General features: G+C 32.3%; 1 protein-coding gene across 5 annotated transcripts in view; it reads right to left on the reverse strand.

The window, feature by feature from the left end:
• Nucleotides 1-19595, reverse strand: part of LOC105833961 — a 125995-nt gene that overhangs the window by 26572 nt on the left and 79828 nt on the right. For 4 of the 5 annotated variants that reach the window (XM_028189403.2, XM_012676103.3, XM_012676102.3 and 1 more), the window contains one exon: nt 1179-1289. In XM_028189403.2, coding sequence (XP_028045204.2) covers nt 1179-1289 — 111 coding nt within the window. Of the gene's footprint in view, nt 1-1178; nt 1290-12599; nt 14020-19595 lie in introns of those variants that run through there. The other variant, XM_012676104.3, reaches the window with a different exon arrangement.

Consider the following 19595-nt stretch of genomic DNA (forward strand, 5'->3'; position numbering starts at 1 on the left):
CAATACAAATTAATATTATTTTATTTTGCGAAAAGAATTGTATATTATAAAATCTCTTTACAATGAATAAAATAGTACCAATGCTCTTTCAATAATACATTGTTTTTATTCTTGATTTAATCTTATATTAATTGATTCAATTAATAATAGTATAGTAATAATTATTATTTCAACATCTCTTTATTCTTCTAACGATTACGATGTAGTTATTAAATAATATGCAATTTTACCAGACAAAGTATCATTATTCACAACCTTTTCTTTCAACAACAAAGCTTAAATTTTTATTTATTTACTTTTTAAGTTCTTTTTACTTAATAATTAAATTATTTAGATTTTTTACATAAAATTGCAACTGTAACAAAATATTTTCTAAAAAAGTGTTCTTTTTAATGTAAAGTTTCAAAGATTAGCAATTGAATTTGTTCTTAGCAAGAGATATTTGTCAAAACATTTTTATTTGTTGAAATAAAAGTTTATAAAAAGTGAAATTTATCAAAACTTGAAAATTGAAGTTTCGATGAACAGAGTTATCGACGTTGTTTCTATTCTTCATCCGTCATCTGGCTCACCATGTGATACGTACGTGAGGTGAAATTCGAATGCTTATATACAATATCGTCACACATATTCGAAAAGATTCAGGTCGCACAAAATTTTATTTATTAGAACTCATTTATTTTCATCACAGTAATTTTTCGCGTACAATGGTTTCTAATCGAAAATCCAGTTTCTCCACTAAAAACAAAAATGTAGCGCATACCAAAACTAGGTCAAAACATAAATCGAGAAGTGCATATTTTCAGTAATCTAGCAGCACAATTTATTATAAAGCGATACAATAGCATTGTTAAACTAGACTGCATAACATGCTTTCGCCAATGATTGAAAAGTTCTATTATGCTTACAACTATTTAACTTTAAATTTATAATTGTGTACTATTGTTGTAAAACCTGCAAAAACGTATAAAATATGTTTAATTTCAAATGTAAATATGGATAATAATGAATAATTCGAAGGGAAAATAACTAAAGACGGCAATGTATTATACAGTTCGAATCCTGATTCACTGTGTAACCTTGATATATCACGCCAGATTTGTAATTTTATGAATTCAAGTATGATTTTTTAAATAAAATTACACCCGTAAATTCAAGTGTGATTTATTGATACTCACCCCGCTTCACGTCCCGCCACGTGTTCGTGATTTCGCCGAATCTACCCAATCCGTTTGGTGTCCGTCCATATATTTCTCTCACATCGTTCAGATGTTCGGTTTTTCTCGACCCTGCAACAAAATATTAATTTTTATTATTTAATTTTTATTAACGTTTACAATGTTGTATATTCTGCAAATTATTTGTATAATATCTGAACTAACCAATTGTAAAATATTTATTATGGACTAAAAAAAAGATATTTTCTTACAAATAAAACACAAACTATAGTTGAGCACAGCACAAACGTAGAAGTGCAATTTTTTTTACAAACGAATTGACATCAACGATTAAATAAAGAGTCACTGATCAGTGAATTGAATTTGTGACAATGGAAACATTCCGCGCGTGAAACTTCGCGGGTGGATGCGTTGCAAAATAATATATTTGCAGGGGAGTGCGTGCGTGACGGCGACTCTTGGTCGGGTTGACTTTTTCCACATGTCGAAACTCCATTTTGCTCCGCGAGATCTACGGAGATTGCATTCGCGTCCGCATGGCAACTAAACGCGACGCAATTTGACGCGTTGCACATGCAACAAATGCATAATGCGGCAAACCTGCATATGCATGAAGTCACGGAAACGTATATGTATTGTGCATGCACACCCTGCACAATTGTACGTGCGCGTCCTGGAATACAAGGTGGTAAACACGAGCAAGGGGGTAAACAACCGGGCGCCACAAAACGCCGGAATCGCTTTGGAAACATTAGAACGTTGTAACTTAAGTTTTATTGCCTCGCCGCAAACGGTAATGGTAAAATAAAAGATTCACCGCAACTACCAATTCCGCGGCAAAACGCACTTATTTTCCTCCCCGCCCTGCATTACACTCGATAGTGAATTCTGCATTCAACGCGGAAATGTTAAACGTGCACGGCATATTTATTTAAAAGACAAAAAGGGAAGTTGCGATGTTAATGTCAAGCTTACGGATGGAAGCTGTTCCGTCCATTACTGAGATTACAATTAACCGAGTTACCGTCCGCCACGCCGATAATAATCGCTCCAATTACTGTCCTTGTAAATCGATCCGACCGCTATTACATTCTCATAATAATTTTATCGCTCGTCTGCGGCGGGCGAGCGTGACTTTTGACATTGAGCGTTCTCCACCACGGTGCCAATAAAACGCGATGACCGAAAGTATGATACCCTCACGCGATTGTCAGACGCGAGTTAACGCACGCGGGAATAACGCTCGGTGAGTAAAATTAGTCGTAAATTCCGTGGCTCCAGGAATCTTTTATCTCGTAATGTGGGTCCCCGCGTCATCTCGTATACGATACCTGCTACCGTTACAAGATAAGGGATGCCGCCTACTCCCCTTCTTAATCTCCGCTTTTTCACCTCGCTTTTTTCACGCTGCCGCCGCCCGACGGTCGATCTCTTTAACCACGTATTTCTCTCTCCCCCCCCTCTCTCTCTCTCTTTCTCTTTTCTCGCATTTATTTTTCTCATTCGCCCCATTCGCAGAAAATACGGCAGCACATAATGTATTTGCATAAATTTCCGAGATCGTTATGTATTATAATTTAAAGAAGCAAAAATGTAGCCTTCGTTATTTACAACGTAAAATACGTAAAATCTTACCGTGAAAACCCCACGCCAATAACTGACCACAACTATTATCGGTGGAAAATATCGTATATTCGCGTAACATTACGTCATACTGTCGGGGAAAAAAAACTGCATTCACTTCTGCGAGAGACATGTATTTTTCCTAAATGATTATTGGTGCGCAATGTTTTAATTTACTAGCTTTATCCTTCACACTGGTCTTTCTCTTTTTGTTATTGAATAATTGTTACAGCTACAAAAAAAATTCGTAACGTTAAATAAAATCAGCTAAAAGCTTCAGAAAACATAATAGCTAAGAGAAATCCGTTCCTTTTTTGTTGCCTTCTATTTTTATGATGTGACAATCTTTTTATAAAATGCAAAATATAATCTCAAAAAATTAATAATATTTAATAAAAAGTGAAAACATGTATATATTAAGATAACATACTATTGAATTATTTATATATACAAATGACACTCCTTGTATCCGAGAATTACTGAAAAATTTATAAATAATTTTCATATAAAATTAGCTGTCTTTTCCTTAAAACATTATATATCTCTGTTAACTATCAGTGTCAATGCCGTAATACATATGATTTCCCATTGGCACTGAGTATAAGCGAATATGACAAGTAGGCCATAGGGACGTTCAAAGAGAACGTAGAATATTAACGTACATCTAAATCCCTGTTACATTTCCAGCAGAAGTAATTTCAGATGTCAGTCGTGATGAGAGAAATTGTAATGAGGATGTTGAAGATAAGAGAATTTCTAAAGAAAGCTAAATAAGATACTAAAAAATATAAATATAAGATAAGAAATAATTGCAACACAGAATATAAATTACAGCGAAATTATTTATCAGACTTAATTGGTACTCTTTGGAAACGTATTTAAGTTTTATTCTACATTATTGACATGTTTTAACGCAGGTGGTGGAAGATGTAAGGCATTATAGAAAGAAGCTAGTAAAGATGTTACGGAGTCTCCGATAAGCGCGGAAATTGGCACGAGGGAAATCGATTGGTATTGCAAAGAAAAGGGAAGAAAGATGTTGGTCGAGTTGCATCGCGGCAGAAACTACACATCGCCGTCATGTTACTCTTTCCTCTTGAAAACGTTTTGTTTCGGAGCATCTCGTTTTATCCGATGTATCGACGCATTTATCTGAACTTTGCGAGATACGCGTACTCCTGAAAGACGCGGTACGAGAAAAAGGAGGAGCTTGTGACCCAGGTTACCGATGTGAATATAAAGCAGCCGATGCAGCAGAGCAGTCATAATTTTCTTCTTCATCTATTGTTAGAATCGTAAAGAACGTAACAAAGCTTTGCATGTCGACAGACTTCCAAAATACGAATGCAAATTAAACTATATGAAAGAGATAAATGCAAGCTATATCTTACGTATGCTGAATAACAATTTTTTGTTCTTGTAAAAAAAAACAAATCTACTGGTTTGTTTAAATTTACAAAATAAAACTCACTAATAAAAAACAAATAATTAATTAATTACACGTATTTTTTATATTTTCGTAAAGTATAAGTAAATAAAGCATGTAATTAAAGTATAAAAAAGCATTGGTACAAATAAAATAAAAGAAACTATAACTAACATTTCTTTCAACATAGAAAAGTAATAATTCTTAAAAAATAAATTAATGTTAAATAAGCTATTAATTATTAATAAATACTTTCAAATAAAAATTTTTACTATCATTTAAATTTCTATTTCAAAATTACATAGTATAATAATAGTGCACATTTTTACAATTTATTTTATCCAGTACCATTTTCTCTCTCTTTCTCTTTCTATTTTTTACAATAATATATAATTTTAAAAAATATTTACTTAATTATTACATATTATTTTTAAATTTTACAATTTCAATAAATAAAAAGAGTTATATATAACAATATTAATAAAAAGAGTTAGATATTTAAGAATGAAATATTCTTCTATAATATTCTCTACCGAGAAGTAACGAACCGTTTGACAAGTGTCACAGCCTTTAAAGAGCGCCTAAAGTATCACTCAAAGATAATTTCACAAAAGCATCCTTGATGCTGCCGTGCATCTTGGAAAATAATTAATCATAGACCCTTGAGTTTGTCTACTGAAGACAACTAACAGAGGGAAATTAAAATTAGCTCAGCAGCACTTCAAGATAAAACTATTAGGAAAGAACAATTATTCAAATTTGATAATAAAGATTTGATAAATTAAAGCAGTTAAATACTTAAATTAATACTTAAATATTATTAAAAATAAAATGTCTTGTTTAAAAAAAAATTTTTTTTTACTTTAAACTAAGGAAGCTTTCCTCAACAAAAATATTTTCTTTAAAATTTTTTTTTATTATAATTGTAAAAACAATGTTTTCAATATTTAATATAAATAACTTTTAATAATATTATTAATAAACTAGCTATCCGGTCTCTCCCCGTCTCTCCCCGTCTCTCCCCGTTTCTCCCCGTCTCTCCCCATCTCTCCCCGTCTCTCCCGGTCTCTCCCCGTCTCTCCCGGTCTCTCCCCCTCTCTCCCCGTCTCAATGTGTCAAAATTTCAATAATATTAATGAAAAACTATTTTTTACACTTAAATTATGGCTATCATTTTTAAAACATCGGTATATCCAAAATCAGACTCTATAAGAACACTCCCGGTTACGAATGTAACGTTGTGTCAAAATTTCAAAGCAATCGGTAAATAATTTACGGAGATTTTAGATGAGTAACAAACATTTTACATTTTTATTTATATAGATAGATAATGCAACGCATAACAAATAACTTTCCAAAAATTAAAATTTATCAATATTGAATCGTAATAATCAAAATAGTGGAAACTTCACGATAATCTCTACGTTTACGCTATGACAATCAAATTTATAAATATTTTATATCATATTACAAAACATTTATGTGGTAAATGTACCGTTTTATCTTATTCTCATTCTCATATCATCTCTTTCAGTAAGTGTTTTTGCCCGTAGTTCTCGCGTATACTTCAACCACTAGTCATAATTTAGAAAACTCTTTTGTCCGACATTTCGTTTGCGCGCTATTACCCAGCTAGTAGTCAATCTGTTATATAAGTCCAACAAGCATGAAACATTCATGACATTTATGTCTTTAGGAAATACGAGCAAAAAATAATAATTTGTTTAAGTTGGCGATTTGATACATTATTGCGCATTTTTTATATATAAACAAAAATCATACTATTGTTTGCTATTACATATTTTTATTTAAAAAAAAATGTATTTTGTATAATATAATAAAATTATTGTCATATTAAAGAAAATTTTAAACGCAACAAAATAATTGAAGTAGTAAAGTAAATCTATGTAAGAAGTAAATCTAACGTGAAGATATTATGCCGTGTTCTGCAACAAGAAGAGACAATATTAGATTTCGTAATAAATGTTGCTGGAAATTATACGTTAAAAGCAATTCAAATTCATTATAGTCTCGCGCTTAGCTTAGAAACGTTGTAATTTGCATATTTCTCTCTGTAAGATTATTCGTCTCATTACTGAATACGTCATACAGTTAGTTGAGCACAGGACAACGTTACAGTTTCGAAATTTACATTTTATTGCATTAGCAAGCATCACAACGTAACGTCGTTCTAACGTTCTTTTAATTTTTCTACCTCTCTCTTGTAGTACGCACACAAATATATTTCAGTCTTCATTTATTTAGCACTAAATATTAAAAAAGTTTATACTCCTTTGGATTTGACATAATATTTCTCGCACAGAGATTTAATTTGACTAAGAGAAACGCGATCCTACAGTCGAAGCAGACCACAGCAAAATTACCATAGTAAACTTGGAGAAAAGTTTCTAGTAGAAAGCAATAACCGAGCGTCCTATGAGAACGTTGCGACGGCTCTGCAAATGTATTCATTTGGAGTTTCAGCGTGGCAATGTTCCCCTTTTTAAAGATTCACTTAATTAACCGCGAGAACATAAAAAAGAGACGAGAGAGGCTAATAAATTACGTCGTTTGAAATTTTGTCTTCTACAGGCTAATGAAAAAATTTTAAATATAATTTTTGGAGTGACAAACATATAGTTAATAATTCTTTCAACTTTTTTTAAAAATAAACTTTTAGAAAATAAATAAAAATTTTTACATTTTTGGCAATCACAAATAATGATTCTTTATTGTTCACTAAACAGCAACGCAATAATTTCTTTTTATTATCATCTATTATCATTTATATTTGTAATCAATTTCACTTATCAGCCAACAAACAACTATGTAACAAACAATAAAGAACAATACGTATGAATTTTACACACCAGCCATGTCTCATATTCTTTGAATTCTCTCTTTTTTTAAGTTGTCCTGGTAAATTTTTTTGACAACGTTTAAAAGGTTTAAAAGCTTTTTCTTCGATGACTGGGCACCAATTCAAGAATAGTAACTAATAAAATGCATGGATGCATCCCACGCCGCAACCGTGCTTAATTATATCTCTTTCTATTTTATTTATTGCCGAATGACGAAATTTATGACACAAATGTGTAAGTTATAAATGTTCTAAAACTAAATTGTACCCTTTCAAAAAGAAAACCTGGACTTTTTAAAGGATCTTTTACCTTTAAAAATTATGAATTTTTATAGAATTTTATCAATTTCAAATAATTTTTACAATTTTACTTCTAAAGTTAAATTTTATTTTTTCTGACAAAATATTTTTTTTCATTATTTTTTTTTTGATAATATGTCGAGAACACATGTGATGATTTATAATTAAATAGAATTATAGATATCTTGTCCACAATATCCATTGAGAGAGATGTTATTTTCAACTAATATAATTTCAGAAATTTCAAAAATGGAAGAGACTATTGCTATACAAGTCTCGAATTAGAAATGTTTTTATCACAGTAATTTTGTAAACATTAATTTATTGTAACATTAGATAAAGTTACTAATCTATTTAAAGATACCTTCAATATTTACACTTTTCAAGCTATAAGTATCGATGTGAAATGTCTGTTTAAAATACAACTTGATTGTGTAACTTCGCGTGTAAAATTTAAAGGCCCTCACTCAACACCGACATGTGCATGAATGTCTTGCAGAAATGTCGAGGATATTGGACGCCTGTTCTAAAATAGGACTTGTTCCGTTATAGATACATTTCTATCTAGAATTTACATCCGCAATCGTAAACCGATGACAAAGTTTCAGTAAAGATTTTTCTATAAAAAAAATAATAATGCAAGCTTCCGAGAAAAATTTCGCACTATGATAATACAATAAATTATTTTAGAATAAAATATATAAAATAATTTCTTTAAGCTATTAAAGAGATATACTATGCTCTTTTTTCTCCTTTATAAAATGGTTTCTTTTATTATAAATATTTGAACTTATTATAATAATAGACGTAAATTGGTCTGATTTTTATTTAAGTATAATGTTAATTACATAAAAGTGTTTCCAGCGGATGTTTCACGAAATCTTCTTAACAGCAGAGACATTTCCTGCATCTTTGACGCAAACATCTGGCTTTGCATAAGCCGCTTAGAATTTGTTACGCGTGCATGTGCCCGCTTTCGATATAAGCATACGCACCGAAAGCGTAGCGATAGGAGATACGGATTTGAACAAATACAGCAGCGGTAACACTGATATATCGGTGGATTAGGAATTTGGCGGCGCCATTGGAACAGGATTTTCCTTTCCCTCTAACAGAATTCCTCGCAAGGAAATTTTGCTGTCGTAAAACTCGTGCAATCCAAGAGATGGGCCGCCACAATGACGAACTTCTAACTGCATCTTACGTTCAGAAAACGACCATCCGCCATTTTCCCCACTGCAAATTTTTTTTTAATGATAAACCGTTATCCCACTTTATGTAGTCGCGTTTGTACTGTCGCGTAGCAACTGTAGTATTGTTCTGGAGATAGGATTTTACGAGAACTCTTTCAAATTACTTAAAAGAAATGTTTTCTTATAAAAATTTGCCTATTTTGTATATTTTTTTATTTCCTCCTATTTTAAAAAGAAGATGTTAAATCGGTACTCGAAAGTCTCGAAATGTATTGTTACCTATACAATACTAATATTATTATTATCTATACAATTATTATTATAATTTATTTTTGAAAAATAAAAAGTTAAATAGCGCGCGCGAAGCGCGCGTCTGTGATGTCTAATACAAAAAAAATTTAATTTAATATTTTACCAACAAATTTGCGATCAATTTATAAAAATAACAAATAAAACATAGTAAATAAATAATGTCTAATAATTATTCTAAACTATAATTATAATGACAAATATTATTATAATAAAATAAGTTATAAAGATCTTTTAAATTTAATAGATATTACACCTGCAATATTTATTTCACGTAATATTAAGGTATTAAAAAATATATTTGTTAAAATAATGTTTATTATACATGTATTTTTTATATATAAAATTGCGATTTTAGACCAGATACTCGACGAAGTTTTGGACAAGAACGCGAGTATAGTATGTGAGATTTACAGCGTCTTTTGTCCACCTGATAAACGGTGCTGCATTCTCGTGAGACTCTCACAATAATAGAGTACGCGCATTGTGGCGAGCACAATGACAATCTGGACATCTAAAAAACGAGTGTCTTTGGCAGTTCAACGGAATTTGTGAACAGATGTCGGGAAAGAGCATTTGTTAAATAATGCAGTAGTACTGCACATCCATGATGCTACAAAAGTATTTTATATTTATGATATCTTATCAAATTCTATTAGTTGTACTAGACTAATGCAAGTGCACTGATTAGAATAACAATTTGTCAGATTTGCAATAAGGTTTCTGTTTAAAATCGCTCATGAGTAGATTAATGGATCATTGATTGACTAAATTATTCCAATTGCAAAGATTTATGAGAACACGATACGAAATAATGGCTATGTATGAGGTGTATTTATAATATTATCCTGTACATAAGTAAAGTCACCCTCCATTCTGTAGTTTCCGTCCCTTCAGTGTTGACCTACGTTTCTCATTCTGTTGTCTCTTATGATCTTATGAGCACGAAAGGATTTCAGGTTAAGTCGACGTAGCATCAACGCTTTAGAGATATTACAATCACTGTTTACACACGATAAATCACGTGTTTCTTCTCTAATCATTATATGATTTAAAAATGGAATGCTTTACTAGTAAGAGAATATTTGCCGCAGTTTAATTTTTTAGTTTATTCTTGATGTTATTGTTAATTTTATAAAAATCGAAAAGATATAAAAATAATATCAAAATATTTACTTTGTAAAAATTGAAAAAAAATATCAACTCAAATTTTGATATTGTGTGAATCTTCTGACGCGATAAGCGACTTATACGATGCATAACAATGTAGCGCAAATATCATAAAAAAGTGTTAAAGGAACGCGTTAACTTCACTCAGATCTCAAAGGCGCATTTTATCTTGACATTTCAGCTTCTGGGACTTCTGTGAATTTCTGTTGAAAATATATTTCCGTCCCAGTGGTGTGCCAACAAAAATCATCACAGATGAATGCGAATTGTATCCGATGCGTTGCAATTGCAGGTGTTTGTAAACGTCAGAATAGTAGCCGTCAGAAGTTTTCTGCGCGGAGAAACTTTTCGTTTGGGGGAATACCTCACGAAAGTTTGATATAGCAAGGAGAATGCATCAGTGGAAGTGTTACAGGATTTATGAAGTCTCGACAATGCGACCCAATGGTATCCTTGTAAAGACCTTTCTAGTACCTCTCACTTTTTCTTCAGACTTCCGTGCCGTTTCTTCTCCCTGCATAACGACGGGATTGGAAAAACCTCCCGTAATTGGCAGAAGATCGATTACAATAGGTGGGGCTAAGTACTACCCTTGGGAAATTACAGAAATTCCTGACAGTAAAAATTGAATTCGACTCCATCTCTGATGAGCATTGGATTTGTGTAAAAAATCGACGGTGGTACCACAAAGAATTCCTACAGGATAATGGACGTTCCTGATGTAATATACCCAATCGATAGAGAGTGTAATTAGTATCGTATCTTACTTAAAACTGCATGTTGTTTTTGTATCCACAGTAACAAATAAATAAATAAAAGTGAATAAAAATGAAATACCCCCCCTCTCCCCCAATTGTGTATATCTAAATGTCGTCATTAAAATAATATCGATAGCACAGTTGCGTCACACAGTTGTTATTAACAATATCTGTGGTTCTAATTTGTGGTTTTAAATGTGGTTTTAGATTTCGTAACTACTGTATTACTATCAATCCCCAACATTCACCCGAATTTGTTTATGTCATGATAAAACCGCATAATTTTTTCATGCCTTTTGTTCAACGTGTTATTTGACAATAAGACAATAATGCTCAAATGTTAAATTAAACTGATGTTTATTACATAACACGTATAAAATAAATCTGCTTATTGTAAAAAATAAATAAATAACATAAATAATAAAACAATGCATTTTTTCGATTGTTTATCTTTCATTCAGACTTTTTTCCTTTCCTCTAATATCTTATATTTGTTTTCAGTATGTTTTATATACTTTTGAGTATAATATTAAAAATTATTAAATAAAAGTTAAATTATTAAAAAACAAATACAATATATAAATAATAACAAAATGCATGATAAAGAAAATAGTGCAAATAATAACACAAGCTATATATTATATGTATATAAATAAATTTCAGTTATATTACAAATAGAAATAATGTCAGTATTCAATAATTTTATTTATCATTTTTAGTTTTATCATTTTAATTTAAAATTACTAAGCATATATATTATTTAATTCTTGTGAGGCACAAAAATTTATTGCAAAAATGACTACCTTCCTCCAAAATCAATTTTCACGTCTATTGTCTTAGTAATTTGTTATTATCTTTCCTATATATCCGTATATAAGATAAAACAGTCCACTTTCAGTCTCGAGATTCTAGGCCTCCAACTTTCTCAGTCCCTCCATTATGGTCGTTCTCATCGTCCACGGAAATCTGTTTACCCAAGTCACCGCGACGCGCTTGGCACACTTCCTCTCGGCTTTCCCAAGTTTGTTCGAGCTAAGCTGCCAAATTGGTCGCTATTACTCATGCGCGAATCGCGAAAATAGAGCGAGGAGAAACAACAAAAAAAACAGCCACGAGTAAGATATAACAAAAAAATTAAACACAAAAGAATAATAAAATATTAATATTGTCGTAGCTGAAGTTGAATTATCAACGATATTATACATATATTATTAGACATTTGCGCGTTAATTTTAATACTGATTTAATTTTTAAAATTATTCTTCTTAATACCATTCTTCTTAGTTATTTATTATCAAAATGTCAAAATTGTTACATTAACAATGTTAATCTTAACATTAATCATAACATATCTCAATGTTTAATTGCCGGACAACTGACATTTACTTTAGCAACACAAAATGAGGCAAGCAAGAAAAATAATCAGCATTGCAGACAAGAGGCTTCATTACATGTGCCTTTTTTTAAAAAAGCGAAATTTAAATAATATAACATTCATAAAAGTAACAAGCTTCGTCAGTTTGACATATAAAGTACCTCTTTTCTCTATATCTCGAAAGAAATAAAGAAGCTGTCAAGGATTGTATCATTCATAATGTAAAACGTAACTTTCCTAAAACGCAACATTTTCTCGATTGGGATCGATCGCGCTAGCGTACAGAAGATAGAAATCATGCATCACGTCGGAACGTGAAAATGCACGACGGCGTATTGGATATGCATTTGTGACATGCACTTTTGTGTTACTGTACTACGTCATCTCTCTGCATGTTGGCGGCTTACCATGATTTCTTCCAGTTCTTCTTTCAGTTTGCGTCCGATCTTATATTTTCAAGTAAACGTCGCTGAAAATGCCTTCTCTTCCACTTTAGCTCTACTTCTAAGTGCATTTCTGTGCCAATGATAATGAAACTTTCTACGTTCGCGGTTAAATTTTAGCGCGCTACTCTACCGCAACTTTTATTATGGGAAACTGAAACAGCTTTTACTAATACCTTACTACATTATGCGCGACGTTACGTCGACCGCATAAAATAAAGAAACCCGTACAGCACTAACAATTCGCAATAAGTAGGCAATACAAGTAGAAACTACCCGTACCGCAGCAACGACTGCAGTAGTAATGTCCGCCAATGGACGGACAGCAGAGCAACGTCTAACTCTCGGCCTTGTTGTGCCAAAAATTTTTATTTTTCTCTTATTACAACGGCCACTGTACGATGCAATTCGGGAGAATACATTTGTAAAATACGCATGTCGCTTTCTTCCAATAATTTATTTTACGAGAAGAGTTTCGTGAAAGACAGAAATACGGCTACCATGCAATTAAGCTCCCGATTATTTATTACCCTGCGTTCTCTGACACGCGAGGAATGAGATTCAAACATGCATAAAACATTGCTTGTATTTTTTTATTCACAATATCGTTTCTTGTCGCTATCGCTCCGTCATTTTACACGTCCATCGGTATTTCCGAAACGTGACTCTTTACTTTCAAACACTTCTATGTACGACGAGATGTGTATTGAAATATATATTCAATAAGGAATATTGATACTTTAGCTGACGTAACTCTGATAAATTTGATCTGTACTTAGACTTGATGTCTGGTTAATATTTTTGCTGCATAGGCTTCCGCATGTAAATTTTTCACAAAATCGCGTATTTTCGCCGAGCGGCAGCTATATTATTTCGTGAAATATCCGCCTGAGAATATCGTCCGGCTCTTTTGAACATAAGCAACGGAAAACACACCACCTCCGGAGGCCGGTATAAGATGCAACTGAAACAACAAAAGCGCGCGATTATACGGGAAAAAAAAAAAAAAACGTAGTCACTTTAAGCAAGATCTAATTATCATGTGACCTGATAAACATCGAAATTTATATAATTAGATTTTTCGGGTGAGCAATATTCGGGTAAATATTTTTTATAAAATAAACACTGTTGTGTATATAGCTGTTGCTTGTACTTTAAAAACAAAATTGAAAATCCAAACAAAAACAAAAATCTCAATAGTTTACAATATTCCATTTGGTATTGATATTTGAGATACGTCGATATAATCTGCAATAATTTGAAAACAAAAATCTGCAGTTAATTTGTTTCTGCTGTATGAATTAAAATATCTGAATTAAATATCATATAATATTTTTAGCTTTTAGATATTCTTTTAGATATTCTTTTATACATTTTCATTTTATTTTATATAAGAATGTCTTCTGATTTAATTTAAAAATGAAATGGAAATGCTAACAGATACATAAATTGATTTTGTACGTATTATATGCGCGGATGTAAAAAAAAATGCTTCCAACGGCAGTAACAATAACGTGGTTATTACATGGCGCGTTCTCGGATAATCAAACAAAACGAAAGTGCAGAGAAAAAGTTTCTCCCCGCGCCGTTGGCAGCGAAACGCGGCTTCGCTCGCAAAACTTTATTATCGGGTCGCCATCGTCGTCACTAAAAAAAAGGAGACAGAACGATAGAGCGTATCCGCCGCATCACGGAAGTATACGCGGTCGCTTTGTTTTCAGTGTTCCGCAGGATCGTGAAAAAGTTTGTTGCAGGAGTTAAGGACGTGTCATATATTCCTGTATAAAACCGCTCAATGAAAAGCTAATATGTGTGACCTCGATATAAAAAAAAAACTATAATTTTGTATCAACTAGAATTTTCTTTTAATCTGTATCATTTTCAGCTTAACAACAATAATAATTTAATAAATATTTTCATAAATTTTTGATAAACATTTCTCTCTAAGAGTAAAAAAATAAAGGATAATTGCTTATGTATATCTAATAATGTATATTTAATATGTCTCTGCAAAAGAACAAAAATTTTCTAACCTTATGGTCGCAAAATTCAATACACAATTGTGTAATAATAGCAATATATAATTATTATTTCTATATGCTTATTTCTAAACATTAAGTTTATGAACTTACTTTATAAATTAAATTTTAGTTCTTTCCTTTATAACCTCTTTTATTAATTATACGAATAACAATTTCCCAAAAATTTAAGCTGTTGCATTAATGAGAGAAAATCCTGAAGGTTCAACATATAAAAATAATACACAGATCCTGCAAACGAGGGAGCGAAGGATTACATTAACGCGATGAAGGATTTATAGTACGAGCATAAATTATAGAGGGAAGTGTAACTTCAAAAGGTAAGGTGGTTATTATAAGACTGATCAGATACGAAATAAGATCAGAGGGAAGAAGCGTACAAAAGCATTCGAGAGTTAAATCTTTGATGAAGGCCAAATCAAGACAAAGATGCTGCCAAAATATGTGAAAGAAAGCACCAAGTCAAGATTTATGACTTTGTATCAATATCAATACGAGGTCCATAAATCAGTTATCATCTGACTTCTGTTCTTCATATCCATATTTTGTCTACTTCAGCAGGATTCTCAAGCCATAAATCAGCTGTCCTGAGCTGTCTTGTAAGGCATAATTTATTAAAGATAAAATCACGAAATACATTTCGTGTTTCAAAAAATACTTTCCAGAGAGCGCGCCCTATATCTTTATCAATATGACACAATATATTGAAATCGTATAAGATACGTATCATATAATTTTTCTTTCATAAATGAAATATAATAAGTATAGTTTAAAAATCGACAAATATCAACCAATGGCGAATTTTTTGTCAAAAAGAGTATAATAATTTTTAATAATATATTAAATATTTTTTATGGTATGTGTTGTACTAAAATAAAAAAATATTGTTTTTTTACTACACGAAATTAATTCTAAATTAAAATATTTAAATTTAAAAGAAAGTAGAAATATAATACCAAAGGATCAATATGACAAGGTATGGTTCTCTATATCCATCACAGTTTACAATGGTTTATGGTTCTGTCACGTCACTCACAGTAACACTACGTTATTGTACTAATATCTGTGTGTCAGGCGAGCATACGCATGTACCCGATACAATTGCATATATGAACGTCGCGCGTGTGCGTCGTAGTTACGAGAACGACACGAGCAGGAACGAATATGTCACAGTTTCGAATAATTGACCGTCGTTCCCTTCATCCATCCCGCAAAAAGATATTTTTGGAAATCAAAAAGAATTGTTATCTCTTTTTCAATAATATTACAAAATATTTCAAAACCAATGTAAATCTCTCTAAATTTTATGTGCACAAAGTTAGACAACTAATTTTAACAAAATAACTCGTTTTCTCGAATTTTCATTAAGTAAAATAAACAAAGCGTAAGTTCTTTTCATCAGGCATCGAAAATTAGACATAGATTTTAGACACCGCATTTTTTATGAGAATATTTTATATAAAAAGACGCGAGCGAACATATCGTTGCGTTACGTTCTCTTCAATTTCATAGCTTTATTTTAGCTTTATTTGAATCCGTTGACTATCACATCGAAGGGTTTGGTAATATAACACTGAGGATAATATTCCGGAGTTTTCTCTCTTGACTAAAGAATACGCCGGAAAATAAAGTAACGAGCGAACTTTATCACAGGCGAATAACTTTTTTTTTACTCGTGATGGATCGCTAAATTAATATCACTTCGTTATTTTGCGGACGAGAAGTATTCATGAGATGCTACTGCCACGACAGTAAAATGAAGTATATAAAAGTCGCATGAACAGCGTAGAATAATTACGGATGAATGAAAAATTTACCAGATCCAATTGCATAAGAGACAAAAAAATATTATTTCGCCAAACACGAGCATATCTATAAATCTCCTTTACATGAATATTTTGTTTAATGTCATCGGAATTAACCGAAAAAATAAGTCAATCACACCGAAATGTTTGGCAATTCCATATATTGCACGAGAGCATTTTTCATATTACCAATGGTTAGAATATCAATTCTAAAACAAATAAAACAAATTAAGACATAAGTTTTCTTTGGTGGACCAAATTAATCGGTTGCTGTACACAGCGATTTCGGATTGTGCGGATCCTAGATCTAGTTAGAAATCGTCATGCAGCTCGCGAAACTAAATGATTTCTAGGTGAATTTGCACCAAGTACCTAGCATGTATGACCGGTTTAAAACGCACCAGGTTCACTCGCCGTAAAATCCCCGTTTTAACAACAGCGTGCGTAGGGCAGTGTGAAAGCGTCCGCTAATGAAACGCACAATTAACTATTATCGCCGTCGTGCATTCTGGAACTTCGCTAATCGAATTTTCGTGCGATTACGCGCATTTTCCCGTTCAATGCAAAACGTACATTAACCATCCCCGTTAACCAAATTACGCAATTGGCCTCTTGCCCTGTCACTGATGATCAATCGCACGACATTCGATAGCCATTGATTAATTAGAATTAAATTGATGAAACTTGTGAGTATGTAAAACAATTCCAGCGTGTGTTAAATTGCGATTGCTTTGTAATATGATACAATTAATTAGAGCAATAATAACATTCATTATAAAAGAGCTAAATATATTTTTTACATTGTAGTTGCAAATTAATAATAAATCGCGCGTCTTATTCGAAACAAAACTGCAAAAATTCGAAAGCTACAATGCACATGTTGTATGTTGCGAAATTGAAGTTTTGGAGAATTAATGAAGCTTCTGCGGACTGTGTGCGAAAAGTAATTTGCGCAGATGTCTGTTCTCATAAGAAATGGCCAAACGGGAGGCGCGTCTATTCATGCCGCTAGTCGGGCCGATCTACGAATGGAAGATGAATGGAAGTTGCGCTGAATGGTAAACGGTGTAACAGTAGGAAGATGAGACTAAAGCAGTAGTTGACGCGGAGAGCTCGATTTACTTCACGCGACGAACAATTTGACGGAGTGTGCCATAAAGGGAAGTACCTCGAGTTCAAGAGAAGGCGTTCTTGCTAGTGCAATTTTGATAATAGCGATCCGCACGACATCGGATATCATTGTCGATCAGGTTTATCGTCTACCTAGTCTATAGAGAATACCTGCAGAAAATGCCAAAGACAATTTCAGCAGTTAATGATGCTTTAGAATAATGTGTTTATTCAAATTATGTAAAAAGAATTCCCTAAGAATTTTGAGCTCCCCTGGAAATTTTGTCCTAAATTTCCGGTAAGATAAAATTAGATAAATTTTAAAATAAATTAATTTTACTATACCTCTTAATGTGTGTGCGTTCTTTAATCATATAATTCCAAAGAAAAGCTATTTAAATTTTAATGATTAAATTTGAGAAAGTATTAAAAAAAATGATACAAACTAAATAACATTTAATCCGCCATACATAGATCTAATAAAATTATGAAATATTTAATTTTTACATCTAATATTAATCTTTCTTTTTCTCTTTCTCTATCAATATGTCTCTCTTTCTGTTCTGATAATAATCTGGTATAAAAAAATTATATTTTAAAGAGATAACGCGCAAGAAAAAATTTTGTTTTATGTAAAGAATAATATTTGGGCAAATAACGGCTTAATGAATAAACAGTCGGTTATAATCGTTTTTAGAGAAGAAGCATATCACGGGTATAATCACAGATTAATCCTCGTTCTGAGCCTCTCATGTGCCAGTTTAATACGTACTCTAGGCGCATATTGATTGCAAGCGCTTAACAATGGACGCGTCGGTTTGCAGTCGCTGTTCCATTTATGCCAATTTCCCCTGAAGCAGTTCCAAGCCGCTTCGTTACTGCTCATTGAGTGTATTCCAGCAATCTTATTAGTCGAACCTTAGTCGACGCGCTGGTGGACCAACTGAAACGCTTTGATAATTCTCCGTGGCTTTCGGTGCACATGCCTCGATTTCGCATCCAGTAATGCAATTACAATCTCGCTATTACCATGCCATATTTTAGAAGCTTGAAAATTTCACCTTTTATTACTGTACCTCATATATTAAATTTTAATTTTAAATAATAGCATCACGCATGACAAAGTATAGCTACGGTTCACAAGAAATACCGAAAATGAAAATTTATCCAGAAAAATCTGTTTCACTTCCTTTATATAGCCAAGTTTAATCAAACGACACAGACAGGAGATAATTTATCTCGCGCAGCACGCAGGGAATTTCGCAATTTCACGATACAAGTGTAAACAAGAATGACAAAATATTTTTATAAAATACGGAGGAAGAAGTCTTACAAATATCCGGAGCTCGTGCGACCCATTTTTCTCCAGCAGTGTCACATCCGAATTTTTTACAACATGCAACCTCAGAGCTGTTTGCGGCCGCTTAAATACGTGACTTCGTGCCGCGAATAACTGATACCGCGAAAACAGAGGAGTAAAATATTTTCGCATGAGTGCTGGACAATAACGTTATTTGAGAAGCTAATTTCAACCTCTTGTAAACCGTCTCCGAATTATATACTTTCCGCCCTCAAATCTGCAAACGGATAAAAAGTAAAAATCATTCTATCTTTCTCCCTTTGTTCGAAAAAAACGAAAGCGGATTATATTCAAATCCGCCTTAAAACTGTGAAACTTTAAATCCCGATTTACAAAAGTGACTACAGTTTCAACAATTTTCTTTTACTGGATAAAAAAAGGATCAATCCTACAATTTTCAGATAATAATAAAGTCTACAAAGTAATGTTGCATAAAAATAGAATACACATGTTAATGCAACGCTTGTCTTTTTGGTACACACCTTGTAGTTTCTGTTTATTCAAAATAACTAATAATAGCTACATTAAAATAAAGATAATTTTTAATACCCGTGCGCGCGCGATTGCGCAATTCTTACAAAACGTAGCAATTTTTTATCACAGAAACAAAGCAAAAACATGAAACATAAGGATCTTAATCACATGC

Source organism: Monomorium pharaonis, chromosome 4 (assembly GCF_013373865.1).
Source record: "Monomorium pharaonis isolate MP-MQ-018 chromosome 4, ASM1337386v2, whole genome shotgun sequence".
Lineage (NCBI taxonomy): Eukaryota > Metazoa > Arthropoda > Insecta > Hymenoptera > Formicidae > Monomorium > Monomorium pharaonis.